General features: G+C 38.2%; 1 protein-coding gene across 1 annotated transcript in view; it reads left to right on the top strand.

The window, feature by feature from the left end:
* LOC128698006 (alpha-(1,3)-fucosyltransferase C) overlaps positions 1–26,159 on the top strand; it is a 37,458-nt gene that overhangs the window by 1,542 nt on the left and 9,757 nt on the right. Inside the window, exons 2-6 of the mRNA XM_070097527.1 lie at positions 3,123–3,249; positions 6,851–7,068; positions 14,194–14,366; positions 19,038–19,166; positions 19,505–19,627. Coding sequence (XP_069953628.1) covers positions 3,123–3,249; positions 6,851–7,068; positions 14,194–14,366; positions 19,038–19,166; positions 19,505–19,627 — 770 coding nt within the window. The remainder of the gene's footprint in view (positions 1–3,122; positions 3,250–6,850; positions 7,069–14,193; positions 14,367–19,037; positions 19,167–19,504; positions 19,628–26,159) is intronic.

Raw genomic sequence — 26,159 nt, 5'->3', positions numbered from 1 at the left:
TACTGCTGGGCATCCAGCTGTTGTGAGGCTCCTCTTGATAATGTTATTAACCTCCTCATGTCTTGCAATCTTTCCCTCGGATTTACGGCACACAAGACCATGGTACCCGAATCGGTCTGCTGCTTCACTGCCACAAATACACCTGTGTTCGGCGAGAATAGGGGCGGCAAGTCGAAGGACAACACCGATGCGGATGGTCTGTGGGTCGAGGCGTGTGCCAAGGCTGGAGTTGGAAACAGCCAACAGAAAGTCCCCAGCATGAGGGGCTCTCACTGCCAGCAGGCGGGCTCTATCCTTCCCTGACACACTCTGAAGCATTGTTGAGGCTATATTTTCCACTACTGGACCATCCCAGTGCGATTGTTTGTAGTTGTTGGGGGGAGCAGGTCTGGTTTCTGAGCCCGTTAGATTATCCCAGATCATTGCTCCGTCAATGAATTTTTGGTCCTGGACTCCAATCTTGTCCCTAAGATGTTCAGGGAGAATCTCTGCTACAAGTTCTCTGGATGCAATACACGAGGACAGAAAAGCAGGTAACGCAATCTGTGATGACTTGCGGACACCAATGCCTCCTAGTCTGACTGGAAGTGTAGCTTGGTTCCACTGCCCGTCTTCTAGAGTAAGGTTAAGTACTTTCGTAAAAATCTGCCTCAGAATACTGTCATATTCGTGCAGTATAGGGTTATCATATGAAGGTGCACATTTTAGGAAATATGTCAACCTGGGCAGACTCAAGCACTTTGTGAGAAGGTACAAGGCATCGTGGGTGTCCAGATTGCCTATTCGTTGTTCCATTCTCCTTAACTCTTCCAATTTCTTCCTGAGAATTGTGTCAATGGCATTGCTTCCCAGAGGTGCTCCTAGCAAGACACTATTTGTGGGGGCAATGACTGCTGCTCCTGGTAGTTTTGATCTCACTGCATTTATCACTCGTTAACTGACTGAGATGATTTCACATTTGGATGGATTCAGGACGAGACCCATAATAGTGTATATACCCGTCTTGTGGGTAGTCCTGCCACATCCATCTTGTGGGTAACAGTTTTCCAATGCAGTATTCACCTCTGATCCATCCTCTAGTCATCCGACTACACATAACATGATGCTCAATGAGGATAAATTTGAGTTGCTTCACTATGGAGAAATTGAAGAAACACACTTTTATTACAAGTAAACTACATTACCTTTGTACAGCATAAAATTAATAAAAAAACTGAATCCGAATTTATCTTGGTATCTCAGCCGATCAGTATGAATGAGTCACATAAGTTATTGTATAAGAAATCTCATAAAGTTTTGCGCACCATGTCATATCGGACCCTCAAGGGAGGTTCCTTGATGCTGGTGAGGGGCTCTTGATCTAGGGAATTGGATCTGTGTTTCAGTTCCCTGAGTTAAACCTGAATGCCTTCCATCCCCCCCAACAGAAGCTGTATAATTCCTACTGATTTAGCGCTTCCCCATGATAATAATAATCCAGAGGTCAATGACTCCGCGGCCCAGTCCTTGACCAAGCCTCTCGGTGGATCAGGTCCTAATCAACCAGGCTGTTACTGCTGGCTGCACGTAGTCCAATATACGAACCGCTCACAACACTACTGGGATCTTTTCCGAAAACTTTTATCTTACCACTTACAAAGACTTTCACTATTCAATAATAATAACAATCAAGTGAAAGCTTGGGAAAGTGAATACTGCCTCTCACACTATTACAATTCATTGATTATAGTTAAATATTTATTCACAATACACATATAACCCGCACATAGGAGAAAAAAAAACTTTTGACGTTTCGGTCCGACCTGAACCATTAACAAGTCACACAGACGAGCGAAGGGAAAGGAGCCAGTATTCAAACGAGAAGGGAGGGGATGGGAGACAGGAGGTAGAAGGTATAAAATGGGGATTTTAATATAGGTTTACTGAGAAAGATTTAATACTGTAAGATATCTGAGAAGATGGAATATACCGAGTTACTTAAATATTTGACACACGGAGAATGCAGTAAGCTGAATCAAATTAATACTTACTGACAATATAAAAGGGAGTCCCTGCTTCTACACACAGCTAATACACATCACTCGACAGTGCTCCTACTAATAGGAACCTCGCACCAGCGGAAGCACTGCGGCACCCTGCCTTCCAGCCTGGCTGCTAGTCCACAAGACCTTATGTGAAAGGAGTGGACAGGTAATCCAGCGGAACACCTCGGTCAGATGACCAAAAGGTCCAGCTGTGCGGGTCATCATATGACTAAGACCAGCATCAGGAAACACTTGTCCTGTTTCTTATCAAACCTTAGCTAACCTACTTCCCGATGTCTCATGGGAAACCACGTCCTAGCTCACAGAGACGAGAATGTCGTCCAACACACGGGACACCAAAGATTAAAACTCCTATCTTATTTCTCAGACAAAAAAATGAAGTCAAGGATTCTGCCTCACATTATCACAGTTGAAAGAAAAATGAGAATCTAGATAACTAGAATTTTCAAAACACGAGATGCCAAGGTAATGATGGTACTAACCAAACCACGCTACGGGGTGGGGTTTGAACTTGCGGATAGTGTGTCACTACGGTTTCGTGAGCCAAAATGAAGGTACTCCTCGAGGCACTTGTTCTGTCCAGGGATTAATAATGCTTCACAACAGCGCCATTCTTTAAGGTAGGTAACATTGCAGAGCTAATTTAGATTATAGAGAAAAATCTTCACTGCATTGAAATACCGTTTGCGTGCAGCCAGAAGTAACAGTGTTGATCATACCCTGATACACCATGAGGCCTGCTCTCAAATCGGGCCGCGGGGCCGTTGACCCCCGAAAGCCTCTCCAGGTAAACTTTTACACCACTTAAAACAAAGGAATATTTTATCGAGATTTAATTTACAATTTAGTACTACAACTACAACTATTACTACTCCTATTATTATTAATACAATTGTAACTACCACTACTTCTATGCTACATGACTCTTACGTGTTTGACAATTTCCCCGTGAAAATAAAAATACTAAAGTGAAAAAAAGAAGAGATGTTGAGAAAAAAACTTATTGCGATACATTGTCGCTGAGGGTAGCGCTTTATTAAGTCAATAATACATCTAATTGAATGTTTCTCTTCGCAGTGTAAGGTAGTGGGAGTGCTGGCAGCTGTAACTGTGCTCTATGTTCTCTATGCTGACTTGGCGACTTCTTCCTCGAACCCAAAACGTATTATTAATTATGGAAATACTCTAAGTTCAACGGAAACTGGTAAGATAAATATATGTATATATATATATATATATATATATATATATATATATATATATATATATATATATATATATATATATATAGGAGTGAGGAAGAGCCAGTTGTGAGTGTGGGGGAAGTTCGTGAGGCAGTAGGTAAAATGAAAGGGGGTAAGGCAGCCGGGATTGATGGGATAAAGATAGAAATGTTAAAAGCAGGTGGGGATATAGTTTTGGAGTGGTTGGTGCAATTATTTAATAAATGTATGGAAGAGGGTAAGGTACCTAGGGATTGGCAGAGAGCATGCATAGTTCCTTTGTATAAAGGCAAAGGGGATAAAAGAGAGTGCAAAAATTATAGGGGGATAAGTCTGTTGAGTGTACCTGGTAAAGTGTATGGTAGAGTTATAATTGAAAGAATTAAGAGTAAGACGGAGAATAGGATAGCAGATGAACAAGGAGGCTTTAGGAAAGGTAGGGGGTGTGTGGACCAGGTGTTTACAGTGAAACATATAAGTGAACAGTATTTAGATAAGGCTAAAGAGGTCTTTGTGGCATTTATGGATTTGGAAAAGGCGTATGACAGGGTGGATAGGGGGGCAATGTGGCAGATGTTGCAAGTGTATGGTGTAGGAGGTAGGTTACTGAAAGCAGTGAAGAGTTTTTACGAGGATAGTGAGGCTCAAGTTAGAGTATGTAGGAAAGAGGGAAATTTTTTCCCAGTAAAAGTAGGCCTTAGACAAGGATGTGTGATGTCACCGTGGTTGTTTAATATATTTATAGATGGGGTTGTAAGAGAAGTAAATGCGAGGGTCTTGGCAAGAGGCGTGGAGTTAAAAGATAAAGAATCACACACAAAGTGGGAGTTGTCACAGCTGCTCTTTGCTGATGACACTGTGCTCTTGGGAGATTCTGAAGAGAAGTTGCAGAGATTGGTGGATGAATTTGGTAGGGTGTGCAAAAGAAGAAAATTAAAGGTGAATACAGGAAAGAGTAAGGTTATGAGGATAACAAAAAGATTAGGTGATGAAAGATTGAATATCAGATTGGAGGGAGAGAGTATGGAGGAGGTGAACGTATTCAGATATTTGGGAGTGGACGTGTCAGCGGATGGGTCTATGAAAGATGAGGTGAATCATAGAATTGATGAGGGAAAAAGAGTGAGTGGTGCACTTAGGAGTCTGTGGAGACAAAGAACTTTGTCCTTGGAGGCAAAGAGGGGAATGTATGAGAGTATAGTTTTACCAACGCTCTTATATGGGTGTGAAGCGTGGTTGATGAATGTTGCAGCGAGGAGAAGGCTGGAGGCAGTGGAGATGTCATGTCTGAGGGCAATGTGTGGTGTGAATATAATGCAGAGAATTCGTAGTTTGGAAGTTAGGAGGAGGTGCGGGATTACCAAAACTGTTGTCCAGAGGGCTGAGGAAGGGTTGTTGAGGTGGTTCGGACATGTAGAGAGAATGGAGCGAAACAGAATGACTTCAAGAGTGTATCAGTCTGTAGTGGAAGGAAGGCGGGGTAGGGGTCGGCCTAGGAAGGGTTGGAGGGAGGGGGTAAAGGAGGTTTTGTGTGCGAGGGGCTTGGACTTCCAGCAGGCATGCGTGAGCGTGTTTGATAGGAGTGAATGGAGACAAATGGTTTTTAATACTTGACGTGCTGTTGGAGTGTGAGCAAAGTAACATTTATGAAGGGATTCAGGGAAACCGGCAGGCCGGACTTGAGTCCTGGAGATGGGAAGTACAGTGCCTGCACTCTGAAGGAGGGGTGTTAATGTTGCAGTTTAAAAACTGTAGTGTAAAGCACCCTTCTGGCAAGACAGTGATGGAGTGAATGATGGTGAAAGTTTTTCTTTTTCGGGCCACCCTGCCTTGGTGGGAATCGGCCGGTGTGATAATAATAAAAAAAAAAAAAAAAATATATATATATATATATATATATATATATATATATATATATATATATATATATATATATATATATATATATATATAGTATATATATATATATATATATATATATATATATATATATATATATATATATATATATATATATATATATATATATATATATATATATATATATATATATATACACACACACAGTACTTTTGTCTGTCAGGAGATTACAGTACCTACTTTGTAGTCTCAGAAATCTGTTTCAAGTTTCCTTGTTCCTCAAACCTCAGGTGATTTCTGACAATCCCTACTATACTTCCATATTTATTCTTTCCTTTCTTACTATGTGGTAGCTCTCTGGGAGTATTGCTTTTGTTATTATTCCTGAGAGTTCCGGAGACGGAACTCTCAGGGGTTTCTTCACTGCCTCTTTCTCTTGTAACTTCACGGTTGTTGGTGATTCCATCTACAATTGAGTACTAGTCTCTGATGATTGCTGGGCAATCTCTTGGACTCATTCAACCTGGTGTCCGACTCCTTCCACAATAAGTGTTCTGTTCCCTGTTCCATATCACTATGACTTCTTTCTCCTTTCCCAAGTGTTCCTCTCTGCCCTTCGTTCCTCTTACGTCAAATCTTCCTTAAATCAGTAACGGCTGATGCATCTTTTGCGAAGGTAGTCTGTCTTGGTGTAAATTTGATAATACACTAACATAGTTACCCCTACATTGAATCTTTGCATTCTGTGCGATATACATGTACACACACTCTCTCTCTCTCTCTCTCTCTCTCTCTCTCTCTCTCTCTCTCTCTATATATATATATATATATATATATATATATATATATATATATATATATATATATATATATATATATTAGATGCAATAAGATCACAGTAAACAGGTGATATCATATTATGGATAATAACCAATGACAAAAATAGTGAATTTCCAAGTGCTTTCGTGTTTTCTTACATTATCAAAGACAGTAGAAGGTTTATAAGGCTGAGGTATCACATGTGACCTGGCTGAGTTATCACATGTGACCTGACACCTGACTGAGTACGCTGACCGTAGATGTAGTGAAAAATTTTGTCAAGTCATATGTCAAGTAAAATTTATGAGTGACATGTGAGGCATAGCTCACAAATTCTATTATTTATAAATGAATCTAATTTATATAACCCTGAACTAATATTCATTTTAAAATCAATACTGTTTTTTATGAAACTTGATTCAATTATACTTCTCTCATCCATGGACCTGCTTAATACAACTTTCTCGGCCTTTTGAAAATCAAATGGGTGGTTAAATTATTATTATTATAATCAAGGGGGAAGCGCTAAACCCGGAGGATTATACAGCGCCTGGGGAGGGGGATGTGGAAGGCATTCAGGCTTAATTCGGGAAATTGGAGCACAGATCCAATTCCCTAAATCAAGAGCCCCTCACCAACATCAAGGAGCCTTCCTTGAGGGGTGGGTGGTTAAAAATCTCTCAATAGAATAAACAAGGCATTAAACTCTTGTCTAGTTTAAATGCTATATTTATGTTGTAATCTTCAAGGCCTTTTCCAGTTTGACCGTAATAACTTCACTGCATTTTTTACACGGAATCTCATAGACATCCATCAGCATTTTGGGGAGAATTCTTAATCAAATTATTTTTTTTACTGTATCAAGATTTTTAAATACAACTTTGATTTTAAAATTTCGTCCAGGGAATGGAGAGAGGCACTCGGGTTCAAACACAGCAGAGGAGGAGGCGACTATCACTCAGTCCCTGCTGCCGGGGGATTCTGATTTTCCCTACGAAGAACTGAGTATGGTCAATGCTAGCACCACGTCACCCTGGGACCTGTTCCGGGAAGTCAACACCAGAACTGACAATCACAACACTGATGATTCTCCGCTGAAGAAGATTTTGTACTGGAATTTCGTGAGTAGGCTTTGTTTATATATATATATATATATATATATATATATATATATATATATATATATATATATATATATATATATATATATATATATATATATATATATATGTCGTGCCGAATATGTAAAACTGGTCAATTAGCAAGAACTCATTTAAAATTAAGTCCTTTCTAAAAGTTTCTCTTATACGTTTAAAGATATATTTTTTCATTAATGTTGATGTAAAAATTTATAATTTTGCACCAAAAGGAACTTAGAAAACTTACCTAACCTTATTATAACAAGCGCAATTTATTTTAGCCTAACCCAACTAAATATATTTTAGATTTGTTTACAATAATTTAATACTAAACAAACACAATGAAATATATTTTTTTCGTTAGGTTCAGAATGATTTTGGCTAAATTATTGGATACACAAATTTTCACTTGTCCTATATGGCAAGATGAGTGTTGCTATTTAAGCCAAGATCGCAAGTTCTGCCTATTCGGCACGACATATATATATATATATATATATATATATATATATATATATATATATATATATATATATATATATATATATATATATATATATATATATATATATATATATATATATATATATATATATATATATATATATATATATATATATATATGCAAAACAACCACTCTGAAAGAATAGAGAAATTCCAAGCGCTTTCGTGACTACTCACATTATCAAGGAACTATGAAAGTGAAGCATCCAAGGAAGCTATATAAAATTTACAGAAAACCTACAAGGGTAGGAGAGAAGAGCTGCTAGATAAGTACAGGTCAGCTATAGATTTCATTAAGTCTAAGGGAGGGATCCCAATCATATGTAGCATCTTGCCTAGAAGGGGAGTAGGAAATGAATGGTTGTCTAGGGCAATTGGTGTAAATTGCTGGCTAGACAGATACTGCAAGGAACTTGCAATCCCATTCATTGACAACTGGAACAACTTTTATGGCAAACATGATATGTATGCAAGGGATGGGGTACATCTCTCTGGGGCTGGGGTGGTAGCACTTGCAGACTCGATTGAGAAGGCCATTGGTGAAATGCCTATGATTTTAAACTGATGGAAGATAGAGGTATGGGTGTGTGTGGGAAACAAGCAGGTTGCAACACTTGGGTTGGAAACAGTAAATGTATAAAAGGCATTCAGCATGAAGTTATAAATAAAGACAATAGATCAGGTCAGCAAACAAAGGGGGACAGCAGAGGGCAGCAAGGGACTAGCTCCCTTAAGGTTTACTATACTAATAGCAGGAGTGTAAGAAATAAGATATATGAGCTAAGATTAATTGCAAGTGCAGGAAACATAGATATTATTGCTATAACAGAGACCTGGCTCAATCTGAAAGATAGAGAGATGCCCTCTGAATGTCACATACAAGGCTATAAATTATTCCACACTGACAGGGTCAACAGGAAAGGTGGTGGAGTAGCGATGTATGTCAGAGACAATTTAAATTGTTGTGTTAGACAAGATATTAAATTAGAAGCGTCAGCCACTGAATCTGTTTGGTTACAGCTTCTCGAGGGCCGAGAAAAACTAATTTTGGGTGTGATTTACAGGGCCCCAAATCTTGATAGGGAGTGCAGTAAACTTCTATGGGACGAAATTCGTAAGGCATCTACATACGAAAATGTTGTGCTAATGGGAGATTTCAACTATAGACAGATTGACTGGAGCAATTTGACAGGAAATTTAGAGTCAGGTGACTTTCTTGATACGATCCAGGATTGTTTTTTAAAACAGTTTGTGACAGAGCCAACTAGGGGAAATAACCTCCTTGACTTGGTTCTTGCCAGTAGGGAAACACTAATTAATAATCTTGAGGTTAATGATGAGCTTGGGGAAAGTGATCACAAATCACTCAGTTTTAATATATCATGGAATTCCCCTAATAATGGCAATCAAGTCTCCGTCCCTGACTTTCGCTTGGCTGATTTCATAGGACTGAAAAATTACTTAGGTGGGCTGAACTGGAATGACCTGACTAAGGGTCAGGTAGGTGGTGATGGTTGCCGATATGATGCTTTCCAGGGCATAGTTCCAGCTGCTCAGTCAAATTATGTTCCAAATAGGGAAATCAGATCAAACAAAAATGATCCTAAATGGATGAACAATAGATTAAAATATCTGATTGGTCAAAAGAGAGGCATATATAGGCAAATCAAAAGAGGAGAGGGGCAATTGAGAAATCGATATATTCAGTTAAAGAGAGAAATAAAAAAGGGAATTAGAAAAGCAAAAAGAGATTATGAGGTTAAAGTTGCAAGAGAATCGAAGACTAACCCAAAAGGATTCTTTCAGGTATACAGAAGTAAGATCAGGGACAAGATAGGCCCACTCAAAAGTTCCTCGGGTCAGCTCACTGACAGTGATAAGGAAATGTGTAGAATTTTTAACACATACTTCCTCTCAGTTTTTACACAGGAGGATACCAGCGATATTCCAGTAATGATAAATTATGTAGAACAGGACGATAATAAACTGTGCACTATTAGGGTCACAAGTGACATGGTCCTTAGGCAAATAGATAAATTAAAACCTAACAAATCCCCAGGCCCTGATGAACTGTATGCAAGTGTTCTAAAGGAATGTAAAGAGGAGCTTAGCACACCTTTGGCTAATCTTTTCAACATATCACTACAAACTGGCATGGTGCCAGATAAGTGGAAAATGGCAAATGTGATACCTATTTTCAAAACAGGTGACAGGTCCTTAGCTTCGAACTATAGACCAATAAGCCTAACCTCCATAGTGGGAAAATTTATGGAATCAATAATTGCCGAGGCAGTTCGTAGCCACCTTGAAAAGCATAAATTAATCAACGAATCTCAGCATGGTTTTACAAAGGGGCGTTCCTGCCTTACGAATTTATTAACTTTTCTCACTAAGGTATTTGAGGAGGTAGATCATGGTAATGAATATGATATTGTGTATATGGACTTCAGTAAGGCTTTTGACAGGGTCCCACATCAGAGACTATTGAGGAAAATTAAAGCACATGGAATAGGAGGAGAAATTTTTTCCTGGATAGAGGCATGGTTGACAAATAGGCAGCAGAGAGTTTGCATAAATGGGGAGAAATCAGAGTGGGGAAGTGTCACGAGCGGTGTTCCACAGGGGTCAGTGTTGGGCCCCCTGCTGTTCACTATCTACATAAACGACATAGATGAGGGCATAAAGAGCGACATCGGCAAGTTTGCCGATGACACCAAAATAGGCCGTCGAATTCATTCTGACGAGGACATTCGAGCACTCCAGGAAGATTTGAATAGACTGATGCAGTGGTCGGAGAAGTGGCAGATGCAGTTTAATATAGACAAATGCAAAGTTCTAAATGTTGGACAGGACAATAACCATGCCACATATAAACTAAATAATGTAGATCTTAATATTACGGATTGCGAAAAAGATTTAGGAGTTCTGGTTAGCAGTAATCTGAAACCAAGACAACAGTGCATAAGTGTTCGCAATAAAGCTAATAGAATCCTTGGCTTCATATCAAGAAGCATAAATAATAGGAGTCCTCAGGTTGTTCTTCAACTCTATACATCCTTGGTTAGGCCTCATTTAGATTATGCTGCACAGTTTTGGTCACCTTATTACAGAATGGATATAAATTCTCTGGAAAATGTACAAAGGAGGATGACAAAGTTGATCCCATGTATCAGAAACCTTCCCTATGAGGATAGACTAAGGGCCCTGAATCTGCACTCTCTAGAAAGACGTAGAATTAGGGGGGATATGATTGAGGTGTATAAATGGAAGACAGGAATAAATAAAGGGGATGTAAATAGTGTGCTGAAAATATCTAGCCTAGACAGGACTCGCAGCAATGCTTTTAAGTTGGAAAAATTCAGATTCAGGAAGGATATAGGAAAGTACTGGTTTGGTAATAGAGTTGTGGATGAGTGGAACAAACTCCCAAGTACAGTTATAGAGGCCAGAACGTTGTGTAGCTTTAAAAATAGGTTGGATAAATACATGAGTGGATGTGGGTGGGTGTGAGTTAGACCTGATAGCTTGTGCTACCAGGTCGGTTGCCGTGTTCCTCCCTTAAGTCAATGTGACCTGACCTGACTAGGTTGGGTGCATTGGCTTAAGCCGGTAGGAGACTTGGACCTGCCTCGCATGGGCCAGTAGGCCTTCTGCAGTGTTCCATCGTTAATATGTTCTTATGTTCTTAACTGTTCCTATGTCCACTATTATTCCTCGCATCAAGATAGAGTCAAACTATCTGTTTTCTCATCAATGTTTTTGAGAGCTTTACGAATTTGTAGTCCTGAGTTCATAGATGAGGAAATATCCAAAATTTATGAAATAGGTAATGATTTAAAATACCCAAGAAATGTAATTGATAAATCTTTTAAAGTTGCTAGAAACACTTTTTATAATCCAAAAAGGGACAACCAGCCTTATTCAACTAAAAATATGTTGGTTCTCCCTTACCATGAAAACTTGGTTGATATGCCTTCTCTTCTTAAGACTTTTAATATTAAAGTTGTATTCAAAAATCTTGATACAGTAAAAAAAACTTTTGATAAAGAATTCCTCCCAAAATGCTGATGGATGTGTCTATAAGATTCCTTGTAAAATTTGCGATAAAGTTTATTACGGTCAAACTGGTAAAAATCTCGAACTAAGATTAAAACAACATAAATATAGCATTAGAACTGGACAAGATTCCAATGCTCTATTTATTCATGTAAGAGATTTTAACCATCCAATTGATTTTCAAAAAGTTGAGAAAGTAGTATCAAGCAAGTCCATGGTCGACAGGAATATAATTGAATCTTGTTTCATAAAAAGCAGTTTTGACAATAATATGAATATTTCCTTTGGTTTATATAAATTAGATCCATTTATAATTAATAGAATTTGGGAAGAATTTAATAATACACTGGACAAATAATAATTTTTAAAATTTTCTTGGGTAGAATAGCTTGGGGGTGAGTTGTGCAAGGGACCTATCCAAGTTGGGTCGCCGCGCGTCACGTGTTTAACCGTTGTGGGATCTGATAGTGAGGTGTTGGCCGGACCCCTTATATAGCTTCCTTGGATGCTTCACTTTCATAGTTCCTTGATAATGTGAGTAGTCACGAAAGCGCTTGGAATTTCTCTATTCTTTCAGAGTGGTTGTTTTGCATATATACATATATATATATATATATATATATATATATATATATATATATATATATATATATATATATATATATATATATATATATGTCGTGCCGAATAGCCAGAACTTGCGATCTTGGCTTAAATAGCAAAGCTCATCTTGCCATATAGGACAAGCGAAAATTTGTGTATGTAATAATTTCGCCAAAATCGTTCTGAACCTAACGAAAAAAATATATTTCACTGTGTTTGTTTAGTATTAAATTATTGTAAACAAATCTAAAATATATTTAGTTGGGTTAGGCTAAAATAAATTGTTCTTGTTATAATAAGGTTAGGTAGGTTTTCTAAGTTCCTTTTGGTGCAAAATTATGAATTTTTACCTCAACATTAATGAAAAAATATATCTTTAAACGTATAAGAGAAAATTTTGGAAAGGACTTAATTTTAAATGAGTTCTTGCTAATTGACCAGTTTTACATATTCGGCACGACATTTTATATATATATATATAATATATATATATATATATATATATATATATATATATATATATATATATATATATATATATATATATATATATATATCTATATATATTCCTTTCTTTTGGAAACAGCTTTAGCATCACATCCTTTCAGAGGCTTTCAGTCTAAGAAACTGGAATTACCCTCCACTTCCTCGGATCAAACTTGATGATCTCTCATTTCACATTGAGATCAGTGCTTCCAGTCACAAGTATAATAACAAATTATATGTATTTCGTTCTCCGCGTGATCCTCAAACAACAATATCCCTGCATAACTCCAGCCAACTGAACCTCAATACACGCGTTAGAAATGTTGCAGAATGCGGCATAAATTTCTAATACAATTGAAAACTGTACTAACTATTGCATATAAACATTCTTCAGTTACCACAGAATCCGCTGATTCCATTTTTAAAACTTTTAGTGGCCCGGTGGCCTGGTGGCTAAAGCTCCCGCTTCACACACGGAGGGCCCGGGTTCGATTCCCGGCGGGTGGAAACATTTCGACACGTTTCCTTACACCTGTTGTCCTGTTCACCTAACAGCAAATAGGTACCTGGGTGTTAGTCGACTGGTGTGGGTCGCATCCTGGGGGACAAGATTAAGGACCCCAATGGAAATAAGTTAGACAGTCCTCGATGACGCACTGACTTTCTTGGGTTATCCTGGGTGGCTAATCCTCCGGGGTTAAAAATCCGAACGAAATCTCTCTCTTATGAGAAATTAGCACTCACGCAAAATAAACGGTGAAAAGTGACATACTCAAGTATATTAAACATAACTGAACGGGGAAAAAAAGTTCTTACTAATTTTGAACATAAAACTGACAGATGTGACCATCAGTTTCACTCTCCGCCTTCTTCGACTTAGGACAGAAGTTTTCTGAAAGTTTGAAGCCAAGCAGAAGAGGCTTTTGAATGTTAAGTGGACCTATTCCAGGAAACTTGGAATGGTTTCTACAACATCGGTGATATGGCACCTGCATATGTCATTAGTTGGAGGGATGTTTTCCTCTGTACAGTGAACCAGCGCTGAAAAGTTCAAGATGGGATGAGACGTTTTGAAGCTTTGAACAAAAGCTTAGAGAAAGAAAAAAAAATCCTGCCACTTAAAGATACCTCTTGGAGTATATATAATCATGTTCCTGAACTTCATGAGGACGTTAGTTGGTTGAATAATTGGGTTTAAAGCCTGTTAACTACACAACGATCATTAAGGCAGCGTGTAACCTCTTCACTAATCAAAAATACTTTAATCCATGAAATAGAAATTAAAATAAACTCAGACATACAGCTTTGGGTATGCATATATAAAGTTAGTGTTGCTGTAGTTCGTCAGGAGACAGCACAAGCGTCTCATGACACGGGTCGTAATCATATAGATAACCCACTGGTGTATCTTGTTCCTCCGTTTTAATGTGTAATTAATGAACAGTTGTGTACTTACAGGGTTACAATGAAAATCACTACTCTTTTGGGTATGGTCGGGAGCCGTTCCTGCGTGCTGGGTGTCGTGTCAACACCTGCATGACCACTGGTAACAGATCCAAGTTTCCCCTCACGGAAATAGATGCCGTCATGTGGAACTTCAGATCCAGTGACCGTTCTCTTCCCAACCTACGGTAGGAATTCTTTATAAATTTCAGAGATATGCTCGAGAAAACAGTTTCTTATTTATAAAGTAGTTGTTTGTTCATCAAGAAACTAGACTAGTTTCTCCTGACGAGGATCTTGTGTCAGACGATGACCCGTTCAGTGATCGAGACAACAGACTTATCTATACAGTAATTCAACAACCGTGGAATAAGAGGCAGTCAGGACTGACTCAAGGAAGAGGAGTGACAGCTCCAATACCTTGAATCAAGAGCCACTCATCCCATAAAAACTGGCTACAAATACATTTAGATGTTATATGACTTGTGGAGCTTTAGGACTTATATTTAACAATAATAACAATAATAAGTTAATTTCCACTAAAATATCAGTGCGTGTGCATCAAAAAGTGGGACTTTCAGCGAGGTGGCCAGTAAATGTGAGTGTGTTGGTGCGGTGTAGATGGTGGAAGTGAATCTAGATTTGACTGATTACGACTCTTTCTTGGATTGCTTCCGAACACATCCTCTCAAATATAAGCCTTAGTAGTTTCTCCGCCTTGAGATAAGCCCTGGATTCCTCACACCATTATCCTCATCAACTGAATGTTGATTCGATTGAATTTTAATTTATACAGAACTCGGATTTAGCCTCTGTATAGCAAGTTACTTGGTAAATTTACCCTTTAATCGTTATAAAGTGACAAATTTATAGAGGTCTTATTGAAAAGTTACCACCCTAATTTGTGTTGGGTGACGCCAGTCCTCCTGTTAAGAGGATTCTTGCAGAGTTATGATGGATAGCAGTGACACAAAATTCGTAAGTCTGTTACAGTATATTGGCGGAACAAAGTGGAACCTATCCTTCATCACGTCTGCCTCTTAGTCTGGCCTCTTAGAACTGTCGCTGGGCGGCCTAGCTCTGTTGGTAAAAGAGAAGTCATGTGATATATATTAACTGTCAGAGTGACCCAATATAGATGAGCCTAGAGAGTAAAGTCTGTAGTACATATTATTGACACGTTTAAAACATCAGGGCAATCTTGCCCTAATTGCCACCAGAGATGTTCATAAAGCTTTTGATAGTTTATGGCATGATGGTCTTATATACAAACTTATTGACCTACCAGACCTTAACTGGACCTTTCTCAAATTAATATATAACTTCTTAACTCAAAGAAAAATCATTCCCACCTTTCACGCCAGGTCGACAGAGCCTTTTATTCCGATAGCTGGTGTCCCACAAGGTTCAATTCTATTCAACATTTATGTGAATGATCTTCCTCAACCAGAGTTTAATGATACAATTATAACGCAGTTTGCAGATGATGTTATCCATGTCGTCTCATCAACTCCGGTAACAGGAAAATACAAGTATGAGAGAGTCATAGAAAAAATGGATATTGAACTTCGTCGAACATCTAATTGGGAAAAGAAATGGAGAATTACGACTAACCCTGACAAAGTCCTTGTTAGCACAATAGGATGTTTTGCATCAACCATCGAAGATAAAGGGGGTATCTCCATAAGAGGTACACCTGTAGCCTTTAGAAATCCTAACAAGATATTGGGATATGAAATAGACAGGCTGCTCCACTCAACATCTCATGTAAATAAAAAGATCAACATAGCCAAAGCCGGTCTTAACAGTCTCTTTAGATTTATTTATCAAGCCCCTCCACATGTCAAGAAATATCTGTATAAAATGATAATAAGACCTATAGACCGGCCGCGGGGGCGTTGACCCCCGGAACTCTCTCCAGGTATACTCGAATACCCATGTGTCCCAATGTCATTAACAACAAAGATCAACGTGCTACGGTTGCAACGGGTCCAGAATAGAGCTCTTCGCTTCATTACGGGCACCAGGAGGAGAGACAGAGTTAAAATGGCAGATTTACACGTACAACAAGATATTACTACCTTAAATGTACGCCTTGACACCCTGAAGGAGAAACAACTCTATGCAATGCAAGAACTCTACATGCCAGACAGAGAACATCCTCTCCAAGTTGAAAATACCACTGACTATATCATTCATACTCCTCCTCACAGGACCCAAAGAATGACTATCCCACAGAGGGTGCGTCGTTTCATCCATGAAGACGATTACCATCGACCAATGATCCTGAACAACCTCCCTGCAGATGAAGATGATTGGGTAACACCAGAACCCTTCTATGTATACTAAGAAAATCATAGCCCCCAGTTAGGGAGATATCTTGTATAGCATTCTACTGTTAAAATTATGCTACATTTACTATGGCGGGACACCACCTTGTAGGAAGCTAACGTGTCAAGTAATTCTTTACGAATTGTCTAGACAATTATCGCCTTCATTGTCGTTTAAATATTCGTTGTGCAATAGCAAAAAAAAGCAACTTGTATAATTACTACCAATTCAGAGTCATGTACTTATATATTTGTTATATCTATGTGACTCTGATGGGTTAATATTATACCCCTTCAAGAATATTTTATTATTCCACATACACTTTTTAAATTGCCCCAAAGTGGTTGGGCCACTTACCTTTTATATCCTACCTCTCTCCCCCTTCCCATCCTTCTCCAATATTTCTATCCTTACCCATCCTTCTTCCTTACCCATCTTGCCAAAGACTCTGGTCATAAGAAGAAGATTACTGACACTGCCACTGGCTATAAGGTGATGGAGGTCGTGCTGTAACTGATATCATCGGGGTAAAAATTATCAAGCAGTGTTTTAGTGGACGATAATGACGGTTACTGAGCTACCCTAACGACTTTAATAACTAAATGAAATTATCATTAGCAAAAGATTGAGTTCTAACCATCTTAAACACAACAGAGACAGTGTAAGAAGCACATAGTGAAGCTTGGCTGTTCTCACTTCCCGGGGTTTCCCAGGGTCCTTCCTGTGTCCCCTCGGTGTTCCAGACGGCTCACGCTATTTGATTTTCACACAGTTTAGCTTCATAGCTGTTTTAACTTTTAAGGTTTAAATAATAAGATGTTACAAGAAAATAAGTCACTTTGACTTTTTTGGGGGTATCCTGGTGGGTAATTTACGCAAATGTTGCTATGTATGATAATTTACGTAATTAACTGTATTTATGTTTGCCTGTACCTAAATAAGCTTACACCTGAACTGCCACTCTGGAAGAGTATTCACCACATTAAGGAGAAATCAGGGAACGGGGTGGGATTTGAACCTATGGCAAGCAAGCCCTGAAACTCACAGGCCAGTGCGTTAACCACTGGGCCAGCTAGATCAAACAAGATTCATCCAACTAGGATGAATCTTACCATGGTTTCAAAACCCCACCCGTTCCCTGACTTGTTTCCCACCATAATATGATTTCCTGAGTCACATTAGGTACTTTTATTTATAATATTTATCACCTCAGTAGGTGTGAAGGTCTATACTCATGGGATTCAATTAATGAGGACAAGTAGAGGAAAGAATATTATTATAATCATGCGGAGCGCTATGCCCGCAGGGATTATACAGCGTCTAAAGGAGAGGGGAGGGGGGGATGGATGGTATTCAGGCTTAATTCAGGGAACTGGAACACAGATCCAATTCCCTAGATCAAGAGCCCCTCACCAGTGTCAAGGAACCACCCTTGGGGGGAGTGGAAAGAATAGACTGACAAGGGGAAGATAGTTGATCAATTATACACCAAAAGATTATTAATGTAGTATTAGCAATATAGGAGAAATAAATAAAATAATATAAAATTAGTACATCTGCAACTTACCCACAGAGCTACTGTCAGCATAGTTGCTGATTCCCTTACATGTGTTGTATAGCTTAGTTGTACCATAGTACCATCCATGTGTTATATAGAAGATCCCTGTGAGGCCTTGTGACTGTATGACATCACAGGGTACAGCATGAGTGAGTGAGACGCTCTGCCTCTCTCTCACTCCATGGATAGACATACAAGCAGGCAGAGCAAGGCAGGCCTGGGCTCCCACCTCATACCACAGTCTGACAATACATAGCGTTACCATCCAACCAGTGTGTTTGTCTTCACCATCATATCTCCTTCCGAACCCCCACGACACTACAAGATGTTTAGCAACTGACTGGTCAGTAATAGATATATCAGTAATGGTTATAATCATAACCATGATTTTTAAAGTGGTGAATCATAAGCCAGCAGAAGTCCTCGGTCAGATTACCTAAAGCTCCAGCTGGGGGTCATCATATGTCTGAGACCCACGTCAGGAAACACTTGTTCTGTTTCCTCACCAACATTATACCTACCGTAATATGCCTATAACTACTTAAGCACCCGAAATAACTAGAGGTTACCAGTAGTCCCTTGAAGGAACCTTAATAAAATAGTCGCACTGAAATTTTTCCTTTCAGGATTAAAACAGACAGACTATGTTAAATCTTGAAACATTTCTCTATTTCTTGACCTGGGTTTGAATTCTTTCCTCTAGCGCTGACACGTTAACTTGTCTTGTACAAGTAAGGCATGTAAGGGTAATTCATCGTTCTTACTAGTGAATAATTGGAATATTCTATCACTTGTGACAAATGGCTTTTTTCCAATACTGTCCACAATTTCTTGCTTCTTAACGTGAACCAACTGTTGGTGAACTGATGTTATCTGATGAGTGTCTTGGTACTAGTGTAATAATATGTAATGGTTATATATATATAAAATAATTCTGGAAATGCCTGACTAAACTTGTGTTGGTGTGCAGGTCTCCACACACACGCTATGTCTTCTTTATGATGGAACCAGCCTCGGTCCTGCACACAAAAATTGAGCCTTTCAATAATGTCTTCAACTGGACGATGACCTACAGACTTGACTCAGATTTACCTAAAACGTATGTTGCTTTTTTAATAAATTTTGAGATATGTGGAAAAGATTTTAATGCTGCGATATGTATAATGTATAAATGAATCTTAGTTTATTTACAAAACGGTTACGGTGACTGAAATAAAATTGCAGAGACATGTAACGATTTAAATGTGTTGCAGTCTGACAAATTATTAAATATTACATAAGATATACTATTTATGTTTGTCCACACCCCTTATTGTAAATTCCACAGTTCCCCTTCACAGTACCAGTCTTACTGAGTACTTCACAACACAAAGCTATACACAACTACAAGTATCTATGACTTTGCATAAAGGTTAACCATCACTATGTCATCGGCAGGTATGGTCATATATATAGACGCAGAAAGCCCCTGGAACCAAGCAACCGGAACTATGCTGAAGGGAAAACTAAGTTCGCTGCGTGGTTTGTCTCTCACTGCGACACCACCAGCGGCAGGAAAAAGTATGCTTGAATTATTTTTATTAGTTATCCCAGAAGGGATACCATATAACAGTTGACTGAAGTTCTTACTTCAATTTTTCAGTTATGTTGTGAACGCCTCATCCATCATCTTCAATTTTTCAATGCTGGTAATATAGATCACTCGCAATTTTGACTTCCATGCGATAACTTGAGGCAGGTTTCAACACTAGTGCATCCTACTGAGAAGAGTAGATTTTTTTGAGTGCCAATTTGTCAATATTATTTTAAAAATGGTGAGATATTTTTCCCGTGCAATAGCTTGCGTGGAGAATTTTTTTTGTCCAACTCCAGGAGGATGGACGCTCCCTGAGGACATGGACACCCCCTGGGGCAGCGACCCTTCGAGTGTGCTAAGATCCCTCTCTACTTTCCCACACTCTGAGGATGAAATGGGTCATGACCTGTATCCTTTGCACCACCAAAGATCAATTAGAGCATTCCAGAATGCCCATTCCTTTTAACACGTGTGTCTGATCCAGCAAAATCAGACAACCTCTCATGGGATTACTGATTCATAACTGATAAAAGTGATACACAAGAGAGACACGTGTACAACACAAATTACAATCTACGGGAGTGTAAATGAACTGACGTTTGTCTGAGAAAATGGTGGTTTCTCAAGACGGGAAAAATCAGAGAATATACGCTTGGGTACTTTAGAAACACCCAGGGTTTTAATAACTTACAACTCACATCTCAGACTGAAGGAATCAGCCTCTTCTGGTTGTGAAAGGTTGAGAGAGCTGGCACCTAGCATCTGTAAACCATAGGTCAGCAGATATCCGTCCATAAGAGGGCGGGAAGTAGCAAATGCACTTTTCCTATTCTTTCTTTTGCACTCCTTATTGTTATAATGTCTTCAAGCAATTACCACCTGTGCTTTCTCATTCTTATATATCTCAAACTCATCTTAAACAACCACTGCCGGGGAGGGGCGTCCTCTGTGCAGTTCAATAAAGCGGCTTTGCTTAGTGTCGTTTGGGACCACCACAAGTCCACTAAATGCCCACAAATATGCCCTATATAATGCCTTACAATGCCATGCGGTTGGGTCTAGCCCCGACTCTTTCCCTTCTACATTCTTTTCTTCTCCCCCATCTATTCTTAAACTATCCCCACTTTCCCCTCGCCCCTAGTGGATTCTTACCTGTGAGTCCCTTCTATTCTATTCTAATTGCTCTGATTCTTGATTCGTGATTCGAGACTGCAATTCGACGAGTGAACGTGTGACGAGAGGCCGGGTGACGAGCTGGCTGGGGTACTCTGCCTGGTCACCTAACGTAAAAATATTCGTGGCCAATTCGTGTGCGCGTTTTCCGTGTCGTGCATTGACATTCTTCCTGGTGTGAATAGATACGAACATGTCAACGAGTGTAGCAAGTACCACGGGAGTACTGTTCCCATGTAGCTCACTCACGTTAGCCATCAGGCGACGTGTGCCAGACGGCGGAGTGGAGACGTCCAACGTCATCTCAATTAATCATCAATCAATCAAGTTTATTCTCTATAAGGATTACAATGCGGGGTTTACAGATTTTGGATATTGTGTGGTTTACATGTTTTAAAATACTAATTATAGAGGGGGCCACTAGGACACCTAGCATGGCTAGGCATTTCGGGCAGACTTAGATTAATTCTAAACTTTAAATTATTACAGATTATGGTATTAAGGCTAAGTGACTACATTATAGTTTGTAAGTTTAGCAATGTGAATGCTTTTGTTTTGGCACAATACATAGTGTCTATATTGGAGAATCATAGGCAAACTTATGACTAGTTAGGATTCATTATTTTAAGATTAAGATTCGTATTTCTGTGTTTATAGTCAATGGGTGAGTGAGTGTAAGTGTGAACCACCAGGTGGTTTACATGTAGTTAGTTGTCGGGGTGTATCAGGGAGATAAGATGTTTTCTAACTGTAGTTTTTGAAAGTGATGAATGTGTCTGAAGTTCTAGAGTTTTCAGGTAGGGTGTTCCAGATTTCAGGCCTTTTGACACATTGAATTTTTGTAAAGGTTTAGTCGGACACGGGGAATGTCATAGAGATGTTTGTGTCTGGTGTTATGCTTGTGGGTCCTGTCACGACTATCAAGAAAACATTTTAGGTCAAGGTTAATAATGGAATTTAAGGTCCTGTAGATGTAGATTGCACAGTAGTAAGTGAGGATGTTCTGAACAGGGAGTAAGTTTAGATCTATGAAGAGTGGGGGTGTGTGTTGCCAGGGATGGGATTTAGTGATTATTCTTACTGCGGCTTTTTGTTAGGTTATTATTGGCTTTAGATGTGTTGCTGCAGTTGATCCCTTCAATCAAGCCAACGATTTCGGTCTCAGTGACGTCAAGACGTCACAGGCTCCATTTACAATGAGCCAGGTAAGTTCCATTTTACTTACATCTCTCAATCTAGTGATGCAGTACCTAGGGTCGATGTCGAGTGAATAGGACGAACCATGTCGAGGTGGTAAGAAGTGGGCCAAGCCCAAAACTACAGGTAATGCCCGCCCACGATATCCTGGTGCTATACCAGAAGTACCTGATATATATATATCTTCAAGATAGGTATTAAAACCTGGTGGGTCTTCAGACAGCGAATTACGAAGGGCGAAACACTTGGGGGAAGCTGTGAGTGGTTTCGAGCTGTCATCAACAAAGATGAGTATTAATCCACTTAGTGGTTCCTTAATTATAATAATTTTCTATTTCTCATCTTACCCAAAATCCCACACAGCTTGACTGTCCCATTTGAACGACTCCGGTCATTAAAAACTGATGATACCCTGTACGGTTACGCTGTGTTGGTACAAATTTACTAAAAAACTGAATAGTTAAAATCACGGAAATATTGGAATCCATGAGATTGCTGTAGAATACTATTTAGCAATTGGATAATGCCTCCTCTGATCGGCTTCAAACCTTTAACACTGGTGTATTTTATGACGATATCTTACATGTTAGGCTGCCTAGGTGCAAATATGCCGATATAATAACATCGCTAAAAATATATGTAATTGTTAGATTCCGTGTGATTTCTGGAAGGTGTTTCTCAGTTTTTTTGAAAACTCAATGGGAAGGTTAAAACAACTCGCATGAAGAAACAGATCATGGTATTCTTGCCCAATGTTAATGATGGATTTATGATGCTATAATCTTAGTTCCAGTCTCTTCAGTTTTCCCAAAATAAATGTATTATATTTTGTACACTGAATCTTGTAGTCACTGCTATAGTTATCAGCATTTTTGGGGAGAATCCTTAATCAGATAATAATAATAATACATGTTAAATTATTAAATGTTTCTTGCCGAATAGGTAAAACTTGCGATTTTCAATCAATCAATCAATCAAGTTTATTCTCTATAAGGATTACAATGCGGGGTTTACAGATTTTGGATATTGTGTGGTTTACATGTTTTAAAATACTAATTATAGAGGAGGCCACTAGGACACCTAGCATCGCTAGGCATTTCGGGCAGACTTAGATTAATTATAAACTTTAAATTATTACAGATTATGGTATTAAGGCTAAGTGACTACATTATAGTTTGTAAGTTTAGCAATGTGAATGCTTTTGTTTTGGCACAATACATAGTGTCTATATTGGAGTATCATAGGCAAACTTATGACTAGTTAGGATTCATTATTTTAAGATTAAGATTCGTATTTCTGTGTTTATAGTCAATGGGTGAGTGAGTGTAAGTGTGAACCAGCAGGTGGTTTACATGTAGTTAGTTGACGGGGTGTATCAGGGAGATAAGATGTTTTCTAACTGTAGTTTTTGAAAGTGATGAATGTGTCTGAAGTTCTAGAGTTTTCAGGTAGGGTGTTCCAGATTTTGGGCCCTTTGACACACATTGAATTTTTGTAAAGGTTTAGTCGGACACGGGGAATGTCATAGAGTTGTTTGTGTCTGGTGTTATGCTTGTGGGTCCTGTCACAACTATCAAGAAAGCGTTTTAGGTCAAGGTTAATATTGGAATTTAAGGTCCTGTAGATGTAGATTGCACAGTAGTAAGTGTGGATGTTCTGAACAGGGAGTAAGTTTAGATCTATGAAGAGTGGGGGTGTGTTGCCAGGGATGGGATTTAGTGATTCTTACTGCGGCTTTTTGTTGGGTTATTATTGGCTTTAGATGTGTTGCTGCAGTTGATCCCCAAGCACAAATAGCATATGTGAGGTATGGATAAATGAGTGAATGGTATAGTGTGAGAAGGGCAGTTTGCGGCACGTAATATCGTATCTTGGAGAGGATCCCACCGTTTTGGAAACTTTTTTTGTTATGTGTTGGATATGGATGCTGAAATTTAGGTTGTTGTCGAGGTATAGACTTAGGAATTTGCCCTCATTATGTCTGGCAATTAGAGTGTTGTCGATCTTAATGTTAAGTTGTGCAACACCTGCTCTGCTACCAAACATAATGTAGTAGGTTTTGTCAGTGTTCAGTGTAAGTTTATTGGCTGTCATCCAAGTCAGAATTTTGAGCAGCTCCTCGTTGACAATGGTGTTGAGGGTGGCAAGATTAGCGTGGGAGATGACGTTAGTCGTGTCGTCAGCAAAGAGAATGGGTTTCAGGTGTTGGGAAACGTTTGGAAGATCATTAATGTAAATGAGGAAGAGGAGGGGACCAAGGACACTTCCCTGCGGAACTCCAGTATCAAGTGGCCGTGTTGATGAGGCTGTGTCTTTAATGGTGACATACTGATACCTATTAGTAAGGTTAGATTTGAAATATGCAAGCGCATGGCCTCTTATACCATAATGGTCAAGTTTGTGGAGTAGGATGCCGTGGTCTGTGTCAAACGCTTTTCTTAGGTCAATAAAAATTCCTAGCGGATATTCCTTATTTTCATTTTAGGTTAAACAGCAACGCTCTTCTTGCCGAATAAGGCAAGCGACAACTTGTGTATGCAATAATTTCGCAAAAAATCATTCTGATCCTAACGAAAAAAAAATATATTTGTATTTGTTTATTATTAAATTATTGTAAGCTTACCTAAAATATATTTAGTTGGATTAGGCTAAATCAAATTGCGCTTTATATAATAAGGTTAGGTAAGTTTTCTAAGGTTCGTTTGGTGCAAAATTATTAATTTTTACATTAACATAAATGAAAAAATAAATCTTTAAATGTATATATATATATATATATATATATATATATATATATATATATATATATATATATATATATATATATATATATATATATATATATATATATATATATATATATATATATATATACATATATGTCGTGCCGAATATGTAAAACTGGTCAATTAGCAAGAACTCATTTAAAATTAAGTCCTTTCTAAAATTTTCTCTTATACGTTTAAAGATATATTTTTTCATTAATGTTAATGTAAACAAATTTAATTTTGCTCCAAAAGTATCTTAGAAAACTTACCTAACCTTATTATAACAAGAACAACGTATTTTAGCTTAACCCAACTAAATATATTTTAGATTTGTTTACAATAATTTAATACTAAACAAACACAGTGAAATATATTTTTTTCGTTAGGTTCAGAATGATTTTGGCGAAATTATTGCATACACAAATTTTCACTTGTCCTATATGGCAAGATGAGCGTTGCTATTTAAGCCAAGATCGCAAGTTCTGCCTATTCGGCACGACATATATATATATATATATATATATATATATATATATATATATATATATATATATATATATGCAAAACAACAACTCTGAAAGAATAGAGAAATTCCAAGCGCTTTCGTGACTACTCACATTATCAAGGACCGGGCCGCGGGGGCGTTGATCCCCGGAATAACCTCCAGGTAAGGAGGCTATATAAGGGGTCTGGCCAACACCTCACTATCAGATCCCACAACGGTTAAACACCTGACGCGCGCCGACCCAACTGGATAGGTCCTTTGCACAACTCACCCACAAACTATTCTACCCAAGAAAATTTAAAAATTATTATTTGTCCAGTGTATTATTAAATTCTTCCCAAATTCTATTAATTATAAATGGATCTAATTTATATAAACCAAAGGAAATATTCATATTATTGTCAAAACTGCTTTTATTTTGTCTGCTTTAGTAAGGCGTAAATTTTTATTGTTATTAAGTGTATCATAAGACTTAAAGAATCTTTGAGGGCAATTGGGAATGTTTGGTTTTAACATAGAGTTATATACCATTCCTTTACTATCATGAATTATGAAAGAAAATGATTACCAAGAAAAAATGAATAATCTCTTAGATGATACTGAAACCTATTCTAAACTTAGGAAAAATCCCCTAGAAACCGTTAACAGCAATTTCAATAAAACAATAAAACTTCTACTGAAAGGCAAAGATGAATTAGTCAAACAATTTACTTCCACTAATCCATCTTTACCTTACATGTATGGACTAATAAAAACACACAAACCAGGGAATCCAGTCAGACCAATTATTAGCTCCATAGGGTCAGTTTCATATAAATTATCCAAATGGCTTGTTGATATTTTGAGCCCTATTGTTGGCAAAATTTATAACTT

This window comes from Cherax quadricarinatus, chromosome 58, assembly GCF_038502225.1.
Source record: "Cherax quadricarinatus isolate ZL_2023a chromosome 58, ASM3850222v1, whole genome shotgun sequence".
Lineage (NCBI taxonomy): Eukaryota > Metazoa > Arthropoda > Malacostraca > Decapoda > Parastacidae > Cherax > Cherax quadricarinatus.
Note: the sequence above shows the minus strand (reverse complement) of the source record. Positions and strands in the feature narration are given on the sequence as shown.